This window comes from Augochlora pura, chromosome 10 (assembly GCF_028453695.1).
Source record: "Augochlora pura isolate Apur16 chromosome 10, APUR_v2.2.1, whole genome shotgun sequence".
Classification (NCBI taxonomy): Eukaryota; Metazoa; Arthropoda; class Insecta; order Hymenoptera; family Halictidae; genus Augochlora; species Augochlora pura.
Genome location: NC_135781.1, coordinates 33,486,697 through 33,510,104, shown reverse-complemented (window position 1 = coordinate 33,510,104; position 23,408 = coordinate 33,486,697). Strand labels below are relative to the sequence as shown.

Here is a 23,408-nt window from a genome sequence, read left to right as displayed (position 1 = left end):
CGCCGTCAAAGAGCGCAGGTGTTTACGGGCATGGTCGTACGCGGGGCACAAATGTAGAAACGGTCTCGACCTATGGGAATGACCTAATCGCCGGTAATAAACGATGTGTGCTACCTCGTATCTCGTGCTCCTCGTACAATGCAAGCCGCGCGCGCGCGCGCGCGTTTCGCCGATTCGATTTGCGGTTCGCTACCGCGCGCGCGGTGTACGCGAAAACGCCTTTCGAAAATCCTACACGATTGGACTCCGGCCAGCACACGAGGTTCGCCGAGCGTCCCGACGAGGCGTGCCGAGTGCTCCGCGCGACGCCTGACGTCGCGACGCCGCTGCCCCACGGGCCTCAGTGTGCCGCGCTACGTCGGACGTGCGTCGCCCGTGTGTTCACCTTTTTTTTATATCGCGTTTCCCGTGCGGAACCCCGTATTCTCGTACCGTTCCTGGGCGGCCCGCGTGTGTGGTGTGCGAGACATGTGACGGAATAGCACGGAAGAGATGACGATCGGAATCGGCAGGGTACCCGGCCACCGGAAGTAGTCAGTAAGCGCGAGCGAGATCGACGTTTTTCACCTTAGCGAACGAAATCGACGTTTTCACCTTCGCGAACGAAATCGAGGTTTTCACCTTCGCGAGCGAAATCGACGTTTTCACCTTCGCGAACGAAATCGACGTTCTCTGACGGGTTCTGAATCTCCTGAACACATATACGACTACATACACCTACGTACATACACCTGGCTGGCAATTGTTGTCCTCTGAATCCGAGATCGGCGCTCGATCGTCCGACGAAAGCCCACTATTTCAATATTTCGTGGAAGACGGGGCTTTAACTAGATCTCTTCGTCTCGCAAGCCTCTTTAACCTAGGCTCCACGGTTTTATTCTGTAATCTTGTAATTTTCTACGTAGATCATCTGCATACCATCGGGCTACTAATGTTTGAGCATAGTTGATGCGAGATAGTCGGTATTAACGCCGTGGAACAGGGGGGGAATTGGGCGTTCAATTTACGAGGATATGAAAAGTTAGCCAGTGAGATGGTAAAGGATATGAACGACCTAAGTCCCCTTCTTCCGTCAACAGGTTAATGAAATTCAGCGGCGGTGCGGCTTTGGAAAAATGTTTCACGCGTTTCGCTTGAGAAATCACCTTGGATCATTTGAACAAATGTTTGAAACATTTTCGAGGATAAAACTTTGTCATTTAGAAATATATGATTGGCTTCTGTAGTCTCTTGACTCTACCTTGATCGTGATATATAATTGTCGAGGATAGAAAAATCGTGTTTTTTAGGGGCAGAAATTTCGAGGGTTGTTTTCACCCCTTTGATAGAAATCTATTACAGATAAATAGAGAAACGATTCTTAAATATTTTTGAAAACTGTGTATCGTAAATAAATATTGTTTAAATTAGTTTTAAACAAAAAAATTAGTAATTTTTATGTATGTGTAACTATTTATAAAAATATGCCAGAAAGACTAAAAATGCTACTGGAATAATTTTCTGAAGACCATTTATCGTGAAATAAAAATTAAACTTAAATAATATAATCTGTTTATTGTGTCGTACACTATCCAGAAACTACAGTAATAATAGACAAAAGAAATTTGCCACGATTGGAGTCAAAATTGTTTTATCATCGTGCTGTAAATTGTACATTGTTCCCCTAAATTTCAAAATACCCTAAGACTTGAACAACAAAAGTTAGAATAATATTAAAAAAAATGATTAAAGTCATCGTAGCTTCGTTTCGTAATTTTAAAACGAACGAGGAATTTCGATAATACAAATTCACTGGTTAAAATTGTCAGCGTAGCGAAAAATCACTTTTTCGATATATATAAACTTTATATCGCGGACTCCATTAAAGACATTTTAATCGCACGTATGTTCGTCGATTCGTGTCAGTGTGCAGCCTGCGATAAATTTGACAGACATTTGATACGTCGGGGAATGAGTTACGTGAGTTTACCTCGCGATTGCTAGTTTATTTAGCTTCTAGTTTTAATATAATATTTGCGATGAAAATCCGTCTTTCTTTAACCTCTCGACTGCGGAAGGGTATGGACACGTATCCAATAAATTGCGTCAGGTGCACCGTATTTAATACACTCGAAACTCGCAACAATGATTTAACAATTATTTAAACCAATTATAATAATTAGTGTGTTGATAAATTGGTCGCAGCAGAAATATTTTCTTAAACTTTAGTGGACTATTTCTTAAAATAATATTTTAACTTTAAAGAATACAGATCTCAATTATAATAATTAACAAAGCTCTTGCAGACGACTATTTTATCCAATTAAAACAACTGCTATGAAAATAACAAAATGTTAACAATTTTTATTTAAAAAGCGCTGTAGTTGGACAATTTTATCGCTGGATCGTCGACTTTGAACATTAACCATATCAGAGTCTAAAATAATTTTCGCGTTACCGAATACTGCGTCCGATAAATTACTAAAAATTTAAACGCGTCGCGCACGTTCGCAAAACGCGCCGTGTTTTTTTCCCCCCGCTTACAATATATAATATTTCGCAACGAACGAATTTCCCAAATTGTCGCCGCGAGGGGCGAGCCGGTCGACAGACGGTGATTACACGAGCGTGCTTTTTTAATTTGAAAAATTTCTGCCCGGGCCGCGGACGCTCCGATGCCCGCGCGAACGGCGCGAGCGCCGCGGATAGGTTGATCTCTTCCACTTAACGTTGCGCCTCAAGCGTAATAAAATGCGTCATTCACTTTCAAAGAAAACAGATCAATAGACCGTTTTGTCCGTATAAAGGCTTTGCGGGCGCCCATGGGGTTCCATTAGCGCCCATCAGCTTGACGTGTGAGGAATGACGGGCACCTGCGGCGCGGTTTCGCGATACGGTAACGCGACACGCGCACTCTGTCCACACCGTCCGCTAAGAAATTATACTTTATCCTATCAGTCGCGTTATCGGCGTATGCAATTGTTTAAATTAACAGTTTCAGCGCCGATACGTTAACTAACATTTTCACCCTATTGCGACTATTCTGAGATTAAATCACGAGACCTAACCTAAAAGCAAAAATATCTAAAAATACGTGACAAAATTTTTATTTTATTATATCAACCAAGTTTTAACAATATTCCTTAGTTTCAGTGAGAATTAGTTGATAAATTAATTCATTCTTCATTTTATAAGCATACTCGTCGAGTCAACAAAAAAATTACTGTCCTTGTTATTACAATTCTCATTAAAATCAAAACTACTATTACAATCTTCAATATTATTATTTTAATAAAAGCTGAATAGAAACTATTATTTTCATTTTTAAGTCAGGAGAAAATTGGCATGATTAATAAAGATTTCTGCATAAAACCGTGGACCGATCGGCGAGGGTGTTCATCGATGCCCGCGCGACAAAGCGCCGCGGGAAACAATGAAAAATGCGGCGCCGCTGCACGTTCGGCGATTTTGATGTTAATTATCGTCGACGGCGCTCGCCGAGTCGTTCTCATACGAACAAATTAATTAACGCCGTGCCTGCGTCGACTGGAAAAAGAAAAACCGGTAACACAGAGGAGATGCAACTTCGATGCCTTGGGGAAAAAAGCAATTCCGAACGGTCCTTCCTGACTAGGGAGAGGGGGAGGGGGGAAGGGACGAAAAAAAAAGAAAGAAAACGAATTGTTCGCAACTTTTTCTGCGCGCGTTTTTCATTCCCGGAAAAATATCTGAAATTTTTTTTTTTCAGTTTGCAAAATACGTTTTCGAAGCGACTCGCGCGCGTCGCCGGGGACGCGGAATTATTTCCCGGCGGACTTGAACTGTGCGGAACAATTTTTTTAAGGTCTCTATTTATTTTTTAAAGGTCTCTTTTTATTTTTTAAAGGTCTCCTTTTATTTGTTAAAGGTCTCTTTTTATTTTTTAAAGCTTTCTTTTTATTTTTTAAGGTTTTTTTTTCATTTTTCATCGGAGTTCAACATTTTCGAGTGTATCTTTAAAGTTCCACGTATTTTAAAGTTCTATGTATATTAATGTCGCGCGTATTTTTTATCCGAACGCGTTTCAAGTACGGAATGAAAAATGTTATTAGTCGTTAAAGTATAAATTCTGTTTAATAGTGACGAAAGAGTACGGCTAGCATAGGGTGCATTTTTGTCTCCGTAGGATCATTATACAATCATAGGGGCACTATCATCCGAGATCCGGGAGGCTGAAATTTTAACTGGGGTTTTCTTAAAATAGCTTTCTCTGACCCAGTGAACGTAACTTGTAAAAATTTGATCAGTCAAATAACTTTAAGCTCGGCAAATAGGGTAGTAGTGGATCCTCTTGTTTCGCGATAACCAATCGCTACACTTTCGGTTCGTTTTCGAGCGTAATTACCTTCTATTTATCGAATATTAAATTCTTTCAATTTTTCATCTTGTTTATTTCTCAATAAAAATTCAAGTAAAGGTGCAACAATTGGTTATTTCGCAGTAACTTCGGAAATACTATTTCTCATTCGGATTATTATTAAATTAATATTTGAGTCCCCTGTCATTGAAGTTTGGGAATGAAAGTGAATGTGGACAGTCGGGAACACTGGAATCATCTCATGACATCAAGGAAATAATTAACACTTTAACGACCGCACGTCTACGCGATCAAACGTCGCCAGGGGCCGGCAGTATTTTTGAAGAATTAATTTTAAAGAACTTTATTAAATTCACGAAAAAGTTAACATAAAACAAAAAAACAACAAAATTTAATCAAAAATTAAAAATAGACGATAATTACCTATAATCAAAGACGTGACAATGAAATATGAAGCCAATAGCAATATCCACACTTGTTTACATTCATAAATTATCACACATAGAGTGTGGTACTGGTCAACAACCTTCGGCGTCATCATCACACACATGTTGTGTGAGCGGTCGGTAACGGTTGTTCCGGCTATCACACACATGCTGTGTGAGCGGTTGTTAAAGTGTTAAGGACGAAACAGTCGTAATCAACGTAGCTCTGAAAGACGTAACAGTGCAAGGGGTTAACGAGCCCTCGTCGAATTACGCATTTGAACGGCTTTCAAAAAGCTCGGAAAAACCGGCTAGCAATCCGAGAGCGGACCTAAAAAGAGACCCCCTTAATTACCTCTTCGAAGTCGTCTTCGCCCGTAGCTCGCCTCGCTCCGCCGCGAAGAGATTCGAGCACCGTTCCGCCGCGAAGAGATTCGACCCGTGCCGTTCCGTCGCAATTAACGTCTGCGATACCACCACGTGTTGCTTCAGAATTTGAAGTTTCGTCGTCGGCAGTCAGCCGGAGAGTAGGGCCGGAGGAGCGCGAGGACGGAAGGAAAGGCCGCGGTGTATAGTCAGTCCATTGTTGTTCGTTCCCGCACTCTCGATCGATAAAGTGTGCCGGCCGGCCGGTGTGCGAAAACTTTCAACGACAGAGAGGAGAGGAGAGGAGAGACTGGGTGGATCCGCGAGAAAAGGGAATACGACGCGTGTGTGTCCGTGGGTGAGAGTGGGTGCGCGAACCTTCCGTGGATAATCAAAGCGACCGGAAGCACGGCGGTTCCTACAGTCGGAAGATTACTCTTCCGGGGAGACCGTAAATCCGCCGGGGGCGATTCCACGGCACGCCTCGTGAATCTTGATTGTTACGAAAGGGCGGAGGCGCGGGAGGAAGGGCGCGCGTGTGGTGACGGCAGACCTGCGAGCTCCACCAAGTACAACGAAAACGTTCGCAGCCGCTGGAAACGATCAAAAATTCAGGGGCCAATAAGGGACAGTTGCGGAGGGGAAATTGCTTTTGAAATATCAATAGCGGGCGACGAACGTCGAGAGAGAGAGAGATAGAAAGAGAAGGACCGATAGAGATAGAAAGAGAAGGACCGATAGAGAGAAAAGGACAGATAGAGATAGAGCCGAATATCATAAAGACAAAGGCAGTGGTCTCGAGGAGGCGCAGTTCGGAGTCGGAAATTACCGGCAGCATTAAGATCCGTCGAACGGCTAGCGGGCAAAGATGGCCGAGCACTCGCTCCGCAGGAAGACCAGGTCGGCGTCGATCTGCGCCCCCGGGTTCTCCAGCATGGAGCAGATGCTGGAGGCGATGCCTCCCTCGGGCGCGAGGGAACGGGACAGGATCGACAGGGAGAAGGACAGCGGCAGCGGTACTCCGGACAGCAGCACGCCGACCAGAAGACGCAGACCCGCAACCAGGTCCCAGAGTGCCCGCGTTTCCGGCGCGAATAAGAGCATCCGACGCCGCGCGGCCGCCCAAGGTAAATGACCACGATAACTTAACCCATCGCAGTCGAAGCCGTTTTAACATTTTCAGTCATTTGTTGAAGTTGATTTTCGCCATTTTCGAAGCCATTTCAACCCTTTGCACTCGAGTGGTGACTGTGAGGCACCGTTAAAATTGATCTCTCACGTTGCAAAATAATCTTTACACTAATAAAATTTGCATTTTAGAAATTGTTAAGGTTATGTTCTGCCGATACGAATGACGAGAATCAATTACATATGCATAAAATATACATTGTTATATGAAATGGGAATACTATAAAGCCAGAAAAATTACTTCAGATTTCCAGTTAAAATGGTTTCGAGTGCAGAGGGTTAACCCCTTGCCGTACTTTGACGAGTCTGACTCGTGACGGAGATTTCTAACAATAACCTGTTAAGTATGAATGTTATTCAATCTTTTTAAGTCGAAATCAAATTCTGTCTCTCTGCCACTGATATTTAAACGCTAAAATAATTGCCATCGAAATCGGGGAATGAAAGTAAACGAGGGCAATCGGGACACTAAAATCATCGAGAGCTTTTAATCATTCGAACCGGGGGATGAGCGATCGCCTCGTCGAGCACCTAACCGGGTCCCACCGACGCGTCGCAACGCCCCGAAGTCCCACTAGCACCTTCGATGATAACTCTCGGTATTAAACTTCGCCGAGTCCCCGGCGAGCAATGCCTGAACCGTGGATTTTATGGTTCCGAAGCTGTTGGTCTACGGGAACCGTAAAGAAGTTTCAGATTTTAGGGTCGTAAAGGAACGTATGATATACGTGGTGGGGGATGTGATGACGTTTTTAGGGCGTTTTAACCCAGGTGTGTCAAACTCAAAAGCTAACTTGGGCCAAATAAACAATGCTTAACTTTAAGTGGGCCGCAAAAGAAGAAAAATCAATGTTCATGGAAACAAATATTTTTATTTTGACTAGTAACTGATATATAATTAATTAATTATGTTTATCAAGAATAATTAATTATATATGAGTTAATCCATAATGTACAGCTAATGGATTAATTATATTAATCGGAAAAGTGAGGTTATGTCATTGTCTATGATAAAAAAGAAGCATTGAATTCGAAGGTACATGTTGAAACAATTTCAAATCGAAATCGATATAATTAACGTGGAGGGTAGAAAAAGGTTCTCGCTAATTAAACCAACTGGTAAAGTAAAGTTTCGACGTACTGGTACGTCTGAAAGAAAAACAACGAAAATTTAGGGGCTCTTTGTTGGTTAAAAGAATTATGTCGTAAGGTTTACTATAGCTAAAGCAATCGATATCATGGAAATCGTACTATACTATACTAGTCAGAATGTAAAATGTTCAGACTAAAAGTTTTAGCAATATTCTCGATTTTATTTAAAAAAAAAAATTGTGACATAAAGGACGTATAATACTTTAAACGATACAATTGGTAATAATATAATTAATTCACGGGGTAGCCAAATGTTAATGCTGATTAAATGAACCGATGCAATAATGATTACGCCATACAAATGATTGAATTAAATTCACGGCTGAATTAATTTGATCATTTTGAACATTTCACTTGCTTTTAGCGCCATGAAAAATTGCCAAAAATGATTCAAAAGCTTATTTGAAACATTCGATTATTCCTTTGCACTAGGATTTCTTTTACAGCCACGTTAATTAACCGATTAGTTGATTACTAAATTTCCACACGAGACTATAGAGAATTAATACTCAAAACCTTCACTTCAATTTTCAATTATTCCTATAGAAGGCTGAAATTGTATTTCTATTAAATTAAAATTAATATTTAGTAGACCGCGTTCCAAACTTTCGTAACGACTCTGACACGATGCTATAGGGCAAAGGGTTAAAGGTCATACGTTACGACAGACAGAACATTCTTCTCGCGATCATACTTCTCAGGACTTCAATTTCGTCGACGATTTTTTTTTAAAAAGGGAGTACCTATTTTTATCATTGTGACGTAACAGCTGGGGTCAAGACCTAACCAATGACCTGTAACACCGTGACCTTCGCGTTACCATGAACGCAAAGATCTTAAACCTCGACAATCATATTTTTCACCATACTTTTTCGAATCAAAAAATGTCGACGATTTTTCAAATTAAAAACGTTAAGTTGAATACACAAAATAATCATTTTGTTCACTTTTTACGTGGCTGCATATACTATACAATATATACACATATACTCTATCCAACAAACTACGCGATACGATTTGTTTACACCGTTTAGTTTTTTATTAAGCGCTCTCCCCCCCCCCCCCCCCGGCGCGCACGGTTTTCGACGTTCGTTCCGCGGTGTCGCTCGTACAATTGTTTTTCACGCGGAATTTTGTTAAAGCCACGCGCGCTGGCCGACACAATAAAGGATGAAAGCAAACGATGATGGCTTTCCGATTGACGGGTTCGGCTTGTTGCGCGGGGGCAGGTACAACCATGGAAATCGTAACGATCGACACATTACGCTCGAGCTGCAAAAATCGTCTCTCGAGTAGTTTAAATACCGTCGATCGGAAGAGACCGCCTTTATTTATTCGATGCCGATTCGATTGCTGTTTGCCCGCGGAAAACACGGAGGATTGTCGGGCAGGTGTTTAAACCGTAATTAGCGGTTCGTCGAGTGTGTCGATTCTCAACAATATATCGGTAATCAGCTTTCCAACGAGCTGCCAATTCGACGCGTTACGAGAACCGCGTATTTTTTAATTGGTTAATGTGATAAGAGAAAAAGATTTGACTAAAACGGTATCTGAATTAATTCATCGGATAATTTAAAGCTTCAATTTAATTTAATTATAATTTAATTCTAATTCTATTATTAAGAGAATTTAATTATGTTATAATATAATATAGTAATAAATAGTATATTACAATATATCGTGGAATTGCCTACGTATAATAATTAATAATTGCCATTATAATAATTGAGAATTACCGATACAATAATTAAGAACGATCAACATAATTCGATCGATAGCATTCGCTCGAAACACCCCTTACATTCCCCTCGAAGAATATAATATAGTAATAAATAGTATATTACAATATATCGTGGAATTACCTACGTATAATAATTAATAATTGCCATTATAATAATTGAGAATCACCAATACAATAATTAAGAACGATCACCATAATTCGATCGATATCATTCGATTAAAACACCCCTTACATTCCCGTCGAAGAATGAACATGTTCACCAAAGAATTTTCTTTACGAGGTCTTTGAACGCATTAGCATATTCGCGTGATCAATTCCCATCGCGCGTGTGGAGCGGGGAGGGGGGGGAGGGTTGCCGCGCGTATCGACGCCACGTGAATACATTGTGAAAGAGCACGACTCGGGCAACGTCGACTTTCCACGCTGTGCTCCCAGCGCTTTCGACCCTCTCCGTCCTCCGACGACCATCCGTTTCAAAATTCACTCGTCGAAGGGCGGACGCGCGACGGACGTACCCCGTCGAACGCGGGCCCGGGTCATTCTGACCCACCGTAAAACTTTATCGCACGCACGGCTCTCGAGAGATTTGAAAGCTTCCAAGCACCAGCGCGTTCGTACGTGTTGCGCACGGTAATAGACCCGGGGGATAAACATATGCTCGCGCGAGCGCGCCTCGCTTTCCCCGGCAAATTCTGCGATAACTCGGCCATCTTGGAACACTTGTAAACCCGTCGGACGAATAAACATTTTCCTAGTCGGCCGCGGGACACAGACACTCGGACAGTTTATTGCCGCCTTTTAGCTCCTCCTCGCTGCGCGCGATTTATTTTGCGACTTGCGAAACGCGGCCCGCTCTGTTTGTTAATCGTCTCGTCGGATACTATAGAGACTGCTATTTATTACGTTTTGCGTTTATTTTGTACGTATTTATTGTATTTATTGCGTTCAGACTCCGGTGTTTTATATTCTTATTTTGATCTCCTGTTCTCCTTCGTCGACGACGTCGTTCGAGTTTTAACCCTTTGAACTCCGTTGTCCTTCTCTCCGGGGACATCGTGATTCTATTGTAGTATACGATTAAACAGTAAAGTTTATTAGCGATTTGCAACTATTTATCGATGTCTACAAATTTATATCAATCGAATATTATTATAATAATATTATATATACATATATAAGCGCTGCTAGGTAATATTCATGATGGCGTAGAGTGCAAAGGGTTAATGTCTCTGCGTAAAATTGTTGAATAACCAAGAAGAATCGACACTAATAAATAAATAATTTTAGAATAGTTTGCCATTTTTTCGATTTGTTCTCCGAACGATTGTTTATGTGTTCGATGTTTGGTTCCAGCCGCGCAGCATCATCAGGGCACAGTGAAGTCCGCTCATTGCAGCAGCGAGCCCAGATTGACCGACAATGACATCAGCCCCGGCCTCAGGAGAAGAGGTAGCCGAAGGGGGCAGAGCATGCATCACACTCATCACAGGAAGAGCAATGCGTTTTTGGACGTTCCCGACACCTCGTCCCAAATGTCGTCGAGGGAGGACGGCGAGGACGAGGACAGCTACAGGCTCAGAAGCTTCAGTCTCACCAGTAAAGGTAGGACCGATGAATCACCTGTCAGCGACTCTTTACATGAAACAAAAGTTTGCTAAAGTTAAATATATCACTTTGGCAAATTTATTAGCTATTTATTTTAGCAACAATTGAATATATATATTTAATTTTATATATATTAATTATATGTATGATTCATTAATATTTAATTTAGTGACATATATGTGTAAATTTAGCAAGCGTATTTTCGTATGCTTTGTATTTGCTATGATATACATATATTTTTAGTTTAGTCTATTTTAATTTATTGTAATCTCTTTTAACTTATTTTAATCTATTTTGATTCATTTTAGTCTATTTTATTTTATTTTAATTCATTTTGATTCATTTCGATTTATTTTAATTCATTTTAATCTATTTTGATACAGTTTAGTCTATTTTAATTCATTTTAGTCTATTTTAATTTATTTCAATCTATTTTGATATAATATATGTAAATATATATATCTAATTCTGGCAAATATATTTTTATTCGCACCTCATTCAGTGCCGTCGTCGCAGATAATTTTCCCTAAGCCCGACCATAAGCGCGCCTCTGATCGCCGAGCACCGATAACAGGAACTTTAATACTGTTTCGACATGCAATAAATTAACTCGCCCATAATTGAATCTTCGTAACAAGAGGGGAGAAGGGGGGCAGGGGAGAGGGGAGGAGTGAGATATTATAGGGCAAGGAGCAAACTGGCGCGCGAAAATCACGGGAATTTGTTTAATGGAGGAACGTCTGCAAAAGTTAAAGTTCATCGCGACGATTTTTCCGTCTCTCTCTCTCTCTCTCTCTCTCTCTAATTTGTGATACAATTTTCGTATTCCGTTTCTAGATACAGTTTTCTTTGCATCGCGTTGCAATTCAACGTACGAAGGGAACACGTTATTACGTCACGACGTTCATTTTTTTTCTCTCTGAGAAAATAGCATTGCCGATGAGAAAGCCCGGGACGAATGAGGGAGAAGAAAATGTTTGCGGAAGTTTGATAACTGCGACGCGATTTTAATGCAAATTTCTATTTTCGTAAATTAGTTTAAAAAATTAAGGAAGGGATGAAAAATTGATTTTATTCGGTGCATTGATTATTTATTTTTGTTACTTTGTTGTAATTGGTTTCGTTAATTAAATTTTTCAAGGTTTCTTATTTTTGTGGATTTTCAACTCTCTCGAATTTTAATTGGTAGAAATTTGATTCTTCATTATAATCGAGGAAATTATATCGCCATAATTTCTACCTTTAATTTCGCGCTACTAAATTTATCAATTCTTTAATCCTCATTTTTGAATATTCGTTTGAAAGATTTGAAAAATTCAGATCACAGTGTATTGAACCAAAGACAACGACTCAGCCCGGCCATTTTCGTTTCCGCTGGGGAAACAGCGGTGCGCGAGCGCGGTCCACGCCGAATGAATTTTCCAACCCGTTCCCACATGATTGTGAAAAGAAAATTGACGTCATTCAATTCCCCGGTGCTTGCGGAAGCCTCCGCCGCGTCCATAGGAAATGAAACAGTTTCGAATCTAATAAAGTTAATACGTTTTCAAAGCTCCCTCTCTCCTTTGTTCATTTAGCGTGCCCCGTAACGTACACAGAAAGCGCCGTCGTCGTCGAGGGGGTTAATCCGACGAATAATTCTTTCACGTTGTTATTGTGTCACATAGAATCCGCGTCGCTGCAAACTCCGCTGCGTTCCCCGTTCTACAGCGTCCTATCAATATTATCTTATTCTCGTTACGTAAAGCGCTCGTGATTGAAACCGATCGTCCATTGACCCGCTTTCAAAGTGGAACAAAAAATCAGTTAACCATAATTTTTGGGTATTTTGATGACAGTATGGAAAACTTAAAAAATTTCGTAAAATTACAGTACCTTTTTCCAATCGAATTTACTCTGTTTTATTATCTTAATTTATTTTGATTCAGTTTTGTCTGTTTTAATTCATTTTAGTCCATTTTAATTTATCTTGATTTATTTTGATTCATTTTGATCTATTCTAATTAATTTCGATCTATTTTCATTCATTTTAGTCTATTTTAATTTATTTTGAGTTATTTTAGTCTATTTTAATTTACTTTAATTAATTTTGATTCATTTCGATCTATTTTAATTTGTTCCAATGCATTTTGATTCATTTTAATTTATATCGATTAAATAGACTGTTATCAATTACTCCATGGAAATCTAAATAAAATTACTAAAGCACAATGCCGATTTTGTTAAGGTTACGTCTAGGTTACATAGTAATAATCTATAGTAAAAATGTCTCCATTCGGCCATCAAACGACTTAATGTAAATCGAGAAGCTCCCCCTCATTCGCTTATCTAAGCGTTGAAGGCGCAACAGGGTCGAGCCGGGGAGGGTTGGCCGCGGGAAAAGGGATGAAGACGGAGCGAGGAACGTGTCTTTCCTTAAAACTGGGTGGGGTGGGAGGTTGAACCACGTGACGCCGGAGGCCGGAGAATCTCATCTCCCCGTAAACGCCGTTCGAACGCGCCGAACGGGGAGGGGGGGCATCGCAGCCGCGCGGCCGTTCCGCGACCAATTTCTCGCGTGGCTGGCGATTGTTTCTCCCTGTGTCCGAGGAGGATCGTTTTCCTCTCGAATTCCCCGGGGGATCGTCGACAAGCGATTTCTATCAGCTTTATCGAGATTCGTGGTCGGGAACGCGGATTCCGCTTCGAATTTGTCTTCGACGCGCTCTCTCTCTCCCTCTCTCTCTCTCCCTCTCTCTGTCTCTCTGTCTCTCTCTCGCCTCTCTCTCTCTCTCTCTCTGTTTCTCTCTGTTTCTCTCTCTCTCTCTGTTTCTCTCTCTCTCTGTTTCTCTCTCTCTGCCTCTCTTTCTGTCTCCCTCTCTGCTTCTCTCTCTCTCTCTCTCTCTCTCTCTCTCTCTCTCTCTCTCTCTCTGCACGCCGCTCGTCGAGAATCCGAGCCAGAAATACACATTTCTTCGCGCGGCGCGATTTCGTTGCTAGAGGGAAAGGGAAATAGGTAGCAAGAGGGAGAGGGGAGGGAGAGGGGGGACGAGAGTTTAGAGTGGAGAGCCGGTAGAGGTGAGATAAGCGAAAATAGAGTATCTATAGTTGTGACGTCGTACGACTTCCCCGAAGCGGATCCCGAGAGCACATGCGGCCACTCGAGAGCCAACGAACGCGCGCGCGTGAACGTCGTTTACTCGTTAATTCGCCGTCTGCTCTCGGTTTCGACGAGATTTCGGGGAGATCCGGGAACTGTTGTTTTTCAACCGTGTACAAAGAACGCCGGGATATTATGAAGATCGTCGTCTTTATAGAAGATCGAAGGTCGAGGCGTGCATTTTGAAAGAATCTTCTTCAAATCACGTCTTCATTGTTTCAATGCTCCCTTTTTCAATGTTCTTCGATTTAATATTCTTTACTTTATTTAACTTACTTTATCCTTTATTTTAATGCTTTTTATTTTATGTTTTTTTTTTATTGTAATGTTCTCTGTAGTAATATCGATAATATTAGAGAGACTCTTTTGTTCGAAATTGTGGAATGAATATCTTAATGGTATATAGCGTTATTCAAAATAGAATGAAATAAATTTAAATCAATAAAGAAATAAACTTTGAATCAACAAGGTATTAAATAAAAATAAATCAATTAGGAATTGAATAAATTTAAATCAATTAGGTAAATAAATTTAAATCAGTTGGAAATTGAATAAATTTGAATCGACTAAAAAATAGAAGAATAATTCGAATAAAATATAAATTATCTTAATTTGTATAAAACAGTATTTCGTGGATGCCGGCAACGGTTCAAGGTTCTCGAGAGCTCGTCCGTGCTCCAGATAATGCGAAACGCGAAAGTTCGTTATTTACGCGGCTGGGATCTGATAAAGCGCGGTACGCGGCGCCCCTCGAAACTTCAAGTACGCGCGGCGGCGGACGGCAGTTTCGAGGCTGATCGACAAAAAAGAAAAAAAACAGACGACGCTCAATTATGGAAAAAGTAGCACTTGCCTCGCGTTCGCGGGACTTTCTCGCGTCTTTATCACGATTTATTTCGCTGCGGGGTGTGCGAGAGGTTTTTCTATTATTAACGCGAGTGTTCGCCTCTCTGACGAACGCACGGAGCCGTAATTCGCGGTGTTTCCGAGAGAGGGTCGCTTCCACGTGTTAAAAAGTGGGTGGAAAATGTGGAGCGACATTTTGTACTATATAGAAAATTGTGTCGCCTGTGGAAAACTCGAACGCGACGATTTATCTTCGCGCGTAGGCTCTTTAGGGTGTCGAGAAACTGCCGAGAAAATTCGATTCGCTCCGCGATTCCTCGTTAAACAATTTCACGGGAATGACCGTTTAAGGAGAGCACGTTTGCCTTCCGGTTAAGAGGGCGACCGTTTAGATTGCGGACTATCATCGAGAACGGTCCGCCAAGTTTGTCGGGGGCGTGGCCTCGCGTAATTAATATTTCTCGGCGCTGCGCTCGACTTCGCGGAATCACCGTTCCTCGTCGATACTTCTTGCGCGAAAACGTTCGTTACGAGCCCCGTATACGTATTATATTATGGGCCCCGTTCCCCACCCACGGGCGACGCGTTCATTAAACCGTCGACGGCGCCATGTGAAATTATAATCCGCACACGGAAACCGAAGAGAATTTCGCGTATCGCGTGTCACAACTGCGCGAAAGACGATCTCTGCTCGCGTCCTTGAGCGGCGCGTCTTAATGTAATTAATTGAACCACTTGCTGCGTCGCGGACCTGCAGTTACGTTGCAGGCTCGACGGAAGGATGAAACGATATTTTTATTAATATTTAATAATTTATTTAGGAGAAGGTTTCGTAAATGGCAACGTGCAATCTTAAATCAACCCTTTGCATGCACCCCTATTTTTAGCGATTTAGTTATATCGTTTTTAAATGAATTTTTACATTGACAAATTGTTCTATATTTTAAATGGTTTTTAAAATGGTTGTTAAAAATTCAAGCGACATTTATTCTGCTAAATTAATTGAGATGAATTGCCTATATAAAGAATATTTTGCAACGCTTCGAAAGTCTAAGCAACGTCGAAATATTTAAAAAATTATTAATATTGAGTGTTAATAAAAATATTGATTGCGCATAGATAAATTTTGTTAGTCAAAAAGAAAATTGAAAAGTAGATTAAAAAAGCCACCGTCGTCGAGCGCTTTTCGCAGGAAAATTCGTTCCTCGATGGTCGGTTATTTTTCACCGATGTAAACAAGAACATTCACATTGTCCGGTAATAGTTAATCAAGTTGGCACCGCTGCCAGATGCATCATGTAATACCCGCTGCTGCGTACCGGCCACTAACTTCGGCCAAAACGCTTTTACAATCAATGTCAATGAAACTGGTTGTGAAACGTCGTTCAATCGCTTGATAGTACATAAAACTCGACATTCGATCGTAAGCATTGCGGTTAACGTGAAATTTGCTCTGTTTACTGTATTACGTCATGAAAAATGCTGAAACAAGGAGCGGAACAATCGGAAGAAGATATTGTCACATACCATGTTTTAATATACACGAATTAACATATTTAAATAAAAATTGATTTCGAAAGATGTTAAATTTTAATTTTAATCTTAATTTCAAATTCTAGATTTAAATTCTCATTTTATATTTCTACTTTAGATTTAAATTTTATGTTTCAACTTTAGATTTAAATTTCAAATTAAATACGTTAATTTAATATACGAAATACCGCAATATATGCGAATACAAAGTGCATTATGAATAAAAATTATTTATGTAATTCGACTCGTCGCGTCATCGAATGTTTATTTAATGTTGTTTACGCGAACCAGGCAGCAAATTATGTCACTGTCAATATTATTTAACATAACTTTGAGGTGAACTCTACAGTGTTTGATGGTAAACATTACGAGAGACGTGACAAGAAAAACGTAAATAAAGCCGAGGGAATACAGAGAGCCAGTCGCCCGAGAAGTGCCAGAAGAAATCGACACATTGTTGAGCAAGGGGTGGGGCTTTTTGTTCATGGTTCTACCTGGAAGACGGGCCGCCATCCAAATAATAATGCGATCCAAAGTCCGTTCAGTTGTTCCGCGAACGTTGCATCTGCCGGAGTCGCTTCTGCACCGGTTCCGCGAAAGTCTTTCTTGAGCAGTGACGAGCTGCGTTTGTGATTTTGGCAGAGACAGAGGTTTGTTCTAAACGTTTAACTATATCGACTCCATTTAGCTAATTTAATAATGACAATTTTGTAGCGTTGGTTTTTGACCGATGATTTTACATTCTTTTCACCCTCCGCTTCGTCTCCCAGGCTGAGACAGTTTTCAAGGTTATGTCACTCATAAAATAGCGATACTATAGACACCTAAAAATTGGAGAATATAATTTGAACATTTAAGAACATATTCTCCTTTACTAGAACTCGATATCTTATTTATTAAGTACGTTAAATTAATTATTAATTTGAGTCTTTTTACGACAGTTTCGCTTGACTTTTCGAAAAAATAAATATAAAAATTAAAATTGCTAATTTTAAGAACTCCTTTAGTGGAAATTAATTGAAGTATTATAACATAAACATTGGTCAACAAATTTAGCTATTTTCATCGAGTACTGTACAACAACAATTTTCACCGTTCACTAGGTTTAGTATCAAAAAAGAAAGTAACGCGGAAGAACCGAGTTCGACATTTCAAAAAGTCCACATAAATTTATGTATAAATACGTTCAAATATAGATCGCGTCGCGTGGAAGTATATAACATAGAAATACGCGTAGAAAAGTTATATCGTATTAAAAGTTCGATTTTGCAAAACATGGCATTTTGTTATAAAGTAAGACGAGGTGCGCGCAGCATCGACTAACTTTTCAGCGATTTCGAGTCTCGCTTCACACGGTACACACGGTTCGCTATATAAAAAAGAAAAAGAGGACAATCGAAGTTCCTCCTTGTCGCGGCGCTAATCCGACGTGGGTAAAATTAAATTCGACCACCTGTTGAAATAAGGTAATCCCGCGGACTTGATTTGTCGGCCGGAGTTCCTTGTATTCGTCGCGCTCGCTATCGGCAACATCTATCGATTGGTTTCGATCTGTTTGTCATTGAGATTATTTATAAACTGTTTGTGTAATTAAAATTATTCGCTATTTATACGGACGCACAAGTACAAACAGATCGAGATGGAACGTCGCGTTGCTCGTCTCTCGTATCGTTAATATTTACGGTCGGTCGAAGAAGTATTCGTACACCTAGTCTTTTTGCAATAACTTTAGACAAGCAAATAGTAGATAAACGAAAATTATTTCACTTATAAAAAGATAAAATATATACACGTTTATAATTACTAGAAAAATATTGTAATAATTTTATTGATATAACATAATTTTGACATAACCTTGTATAATCTTGATGATATTTTTTTGCTATTTATCATTCGATGTAATAACCCAAAATAATTGACATTATCACTCAGTAAATTTATACTGTATTTACGCTAATTTTTTATATTTTGAAACAACGATTTACCACCTCAATTTAATTATTGCTAAATATATAACGCAACTTTGACACAACCTTGCACAACCTTAATACTTTCGCTATTTATTTTCCCACCTACCGACCCGCAATAATCAGCATTATTCCTCTCAAACTCGCGCCACATCCGCTCTAAACAACGTACTTCGAAACTAAACAGTTTATCACATCAAGGTTAATCCGTCCAACTAGTTGGACACGAGCAACCCCTAATCCAAGGCCGTTAATTACCAACCCCCCATCCTCGAAATCGATAGCGACGACCACCAACAGTTTTCCGGGGGGAGGGGGTAACAAAAATTTTCGCCGGGTTTTCCGGCGTATCGGTTGCATTATTAAAAAACCGTTGCTTCGATCGCCGAGATGAATATACGGGAGGAGGAAAAAAAAAAATAGAGTATACGTAACTTCTGCCGCAGCGTCGAAGTCGAGAGTATCGAGCGTTCGCCTCCGCGGGCACACTAACTGCGCGCCGCGTCCCTAACTAGACTCTGCCCGGATATTCGCGGGGTCAACGAACAGCGAAGGGAGAGTTCAGACTCGATGTGGGTAAACACAACCAAACGCCCCTCCCCCCTTCTCGCTAACTGTTTCGTTACCATAAAAGTAGGTAAATAATATTGATTCGCGTTATTCTGTCGCGGACACTCGGCCACCCCCCTCTCCGTCAGTCGAGCCATTGTTCCTCGGCCAACAGAAAATACTTCCAGCGAGTAATTACTCCCCGTTAATGGTTGATACCTACGGATGAATTCTCCACCGATGTTTGACAAGTTCGAGCATTTTTATTGTTAACCTCTTGCGCTCGAGTGGCGACTCTGGCGTTACAATGAAATTGTTCCATGATGTTTCAGAATAGTATTTGTATTAATATTAAGTGTAGATTTGAGAAATTGTTGGAAGCGAGTTGCAAGAATTAATTTAGTAAGTGTAATATGTATTTTGTTGTGTAAGATGTATTTTGGTGTATAAAATAAAAATACTGTGAGCTAGAATAATTGTTATATATTTATAGTCAAAAAGGCTGAGACTGTAAAGGGTGAATAAATCGCGTATAAAATTCAAGACTAGTGCGATGACTAACATAAACGTTATTTTTACCAATATTCTATATATTATATTGACTGAATTAATTTTGTGGCGATTATACTAAAAAATAGGTATAAGTTTTATTAAATATTATTAAAAGGCGTTCTTCAACCTCTCTGGTGAAAATAGTATGAAATCGAATTTATTAAATGGGATTTTTTGATATTTGAATATAGTATGATATATTCTACAGTTTTGAGTGCAATTTCTGTTTTATTTTGCATAGAACAGCCTTCGAATTGAACGATAAGAACTGGAGAAAGCATTCGCAATCTCTCGCATGACGAGAGAAAATTAAACGAAAGGGAAAAACTAGTGCCGCCAGCGAACTTACATCGCGATTACCTAATTTTAGTACGTTGTAATATTTAACCAGATTCAACGTGATTTTCATTTTTTTATCTCGCTCGATAATCTTCAAATTAAATAGCAAGAATGAGCTTATACGCGTGCGTAGTCTTTTGCGCGATGAAAGAAAAATCGACGAACAAATTATTAAATGTAATAAATTATTAAATGTCTACAATCTCTGCTAGAAGAAAATCTATCGGCAGAAATAAATGTTCAATATTCGCAAATCGAGATTCGGTTCATCAGAAGTTCCGATTAATTAATATTTATCACTCTCGCGACCTCGCTAAGAACCTAAAAAATTTCATGAAATTTCAATTTCATAAAACAAGTTCATTTTAAACGGGAAGAAGATCCTAATTGTTAAGAAAATTCAATGCAGTTTCCGCTCTATTTTGTGGACGATAGTCATCGAACGGCTGGTGAAAAATGAATGCCTCGAGTAAATATTCATAGTCTTTTATGCGGATGAAAGGCAAACTCGTCGAAAGAATTAAAGTCGGAGCGTAGTCATTAGTATTTCATCCCGCCCGGGGCTTATTATAGCGTGCACGTTCGCCCATCTCGCCTCTTCACCTGCTCCGCGAGAGAGCTCCTCGTAAAACCGGCACGACCATAAGTCGCGGAAACATCGGCGATCGATGGCATAAGCGAGCCGCTGTGTGGGTCCCCTCGGTTCGCGTTCGAAGTCGTTCGTTTATTTTATTTAATCTGTCCCACGAATTTCGCCGTTCCGCCGCGAGAATACATTGATTACTTCGGCGACCCTCGCCGAACCGGCCTTCCTTCCTTCCCTTTCCTTTCCTTCCATTCCACCTTCCGTTCTAGTCCCTGAGACTATAATAGCAGGAGGGAATTTTTTCATTAAATGTCACCCTCGCGCGGCGCGCAATCTCCCAAGTGTATCGATTGTTGTCTTGATTCCCGCGGACAATGTCCGAGGCGACACGTTTCGCTGTTCCATCTGCCTTTTCTTAGATTCGTAGGTCGGAAAATATTCGACTGGAATTATTGGGAATTATCTGGGACAATTGGAGAATTTTTCTTTATTTTTCTTTTTTTAAAAGCTGTGAAATATTGCGGTGGGTTTTGAGGTATAGAGCGATATTGATAGGGTGAATATATGTATATGTGTTTCTTTGGGATGGTAAATATTGTTTTTGTAAATATTATTGTTGCAGGTGTTATTTTTATTAATATTATTATTGGAAATATTATTCTTCCAAATATCATTCTTGGAAATATTATTCTTCAAAATATCATTCTTGGAAATATTATTCTTCAAGATATCATTCTTAGAAATATTATTTTTACAAATATTATTGTCAGAAATATTGTTCTTCAAAATATCATTCTTAGAAATATTATTCTTATAAATATTATCTTCGGAAATATTATTCTTCAAAACATCATTCTTGCAAATATTATTCTTAAAAATATTATTCTTAAAAATATTATTCTTAATAATAATGAGTCCTTCAAAATATTATTTTTAATAACATCGAGTCCTTAAAAATATTACTCTCAATAATATCGAGTCCTTGAACCTTCCACCCAACAACTAAATATAAACATCACTAAAATACCACAAATCGGATAAAAAATGCTTTCACGAAGCATAGAAAACTTATTGAAATTGCATCGAGAATTATGGAACACCTTAAACGAATTTGTACCTGTATTTATTCCGTACTGTTATTTCTTCGTTTAACAATCCGATTAAAAAGCTAGAGTGTCTATTAACGTTGGTTATTTGCTCAGTCGTGATCGCGACCCATAAAATGGACCGGTAATCGCATTTTCTGATTTCATAATTTTCCACAACAGATTGATGTCAGTGCTTTTAGTTGACGGATTCAATTACGCCGCGTAACGAGATCACAGCTGGGACACAATTACAATTAAACTCCGCGAGTGCTTGATCTCCGCATGGTTACTTCTGCGCGCCACGGATTCGGACTGCATAAAAAATACAGCGAGCGCGTTTTCCGTCGTAAACGGAAAGTGCTGCCCGTTCGTCGATCGTACGGTTTTATTTACAAATAAACTGCGGATTTTATGCGTTTCTAATAAAACTGGATAAATTTAAAAAAAACTGAAGCAAATTGAGAAAACTGAATAAATTAAAAATTAAATTGTAAGATTAATATTACCTCATCGGAAATATTAAAGAAAGAAACAAAGACATTTTTAAATAATTTATACTTTTCGCGATTTATTCAAGTAATTTTAATTTTGTATAAGAAAACTCGCAGTCTATTTATTAGCATCACTATTTATATATAAAAGGATATACTTAATATATTTAAAGGTATATTTACATCTAAAATTATTTATACATTTTTAATTACTTCGAACACGTTGATAAAGCAAAAGAATGCGCTAAGACCTTAACAAAATCCGCAATCACTTAATTGCCAACCAAATAGTTTCGTTCTCGGACATTTCTACGAGTCCGTGTAATTCCGGCTTTTATTTTCCAATTTTCGCCGAGCGACAAATTTCGGTGCATTGTCGAATCTGTCCTTGGAAAAGGGAAGAAAAAGGGAAGCGGCGTCGCGGTAATGAAATTTAAATAAAAGGGAGTCGCGCGCGTCGTTTAAAATAGATCTCCCTTTAAAAATAAATGACGGGGACCCAGCGAGCGACGTTCGTTAAAGGAATATCCGTGTTTACGAACAACGACTGGGGCCGCCGTCGCCTTGCTGTACGGAAAATTATTAATTACAAGCTTGGGCAACCGAGTGAAATAAAATGAAAATTTCTTTCAGGGTTCAGCGAGCATTTTCTCGAACGTCACCGCTCTCGCCCACCGTTCGTATGTGCCCTCCTCTGCACGGCTACTATCCCTGTGTATATATATGTGCATGTGTGTATATGTGTGTGTCTGGGTGAGTTCATTTAACCGTCGGAGAACCGACGGCTCCGTGTACACCGGCTCTCTCCGGGTATCGCATTTTAAAACCGACGTTTTCTTTCATTTTCTCCGAAATTGATTAAAGCGAGCCCACAGTCGAGCGTTCTTAACTGAACAATAATTCGCAGTCTGCTGCGCGTCCCGATTTCACAATGCAACGCCGCGGCCAATCGCATTTTTATCGAGACCGGTATTCGCCTATCGATTCGATTAATTCGCATCGCCTGCGCTTCGATATAAAGACGACCCTCTGTAACGGCTCGCGAAAATATTCGGACACTGGTCCAACTTTGACTATTACGCCATGTATTAAAATAAATAAATAAGAAGATAAATGGATATGCATTGAAAGAAAAAAATTCTTTATGGTATATTAACCCTTTGCACTGCGATTTATTTCTTCGTTTTTTACCAGAAACTCTCGGTTCTTTTAAGTGTTCTACTTGAAATTTATTTTAAGGGGCAGTCCTTTGATTGTTACTTATTTTTAACAATTATAAATATTTAGAGGGTGTCAGGTACACGATTTTAAGATATTTAAAGGGTATTTTATAGGTTAGAAAATTAACTATATTTTAATTCAATTTTTGACCAAAAGCTCTCGACTGTTTCAAGCGTTCTACGTAAAATTTAAATATAAATTTAATATAATAAACAATAATAAATATTTAGGATGCCAGGCACTTAATTTTCAGTCTTCTATGGAATATTTTATGAATGATACGA

General features: G+C 39.6%; 1 protein-coding gene across 1 annotated transcript in view; it reads left to right on the top strand.

Annotated features, from left to right (window-relative positions):
- Positions 1-5,845: 5,845 nt before the first annotated feature.
- Rgk3 (Rad, Gem/Kir family member 3) overlaps positions 5,846-23,408 on the top strand; it is a 49,313-nt gene continuing 31,750 nt past the window's right edge. Inside the window, exons 1-2 of the mRNA XM_078192125.1 lie at positions 5,846-6,254; positions 10,562-10,810. Coding sequence (XP_078048251.1) covers positions 5,996-6,254; positions 10,562-10,810 — 508 coding nt within the window. The 5' untranslated portion in view covers positions 5,846-5,995. The remainder of the gene's footprint in view (positions 6,255-10,561; positions 10,811-23,408) is intronic.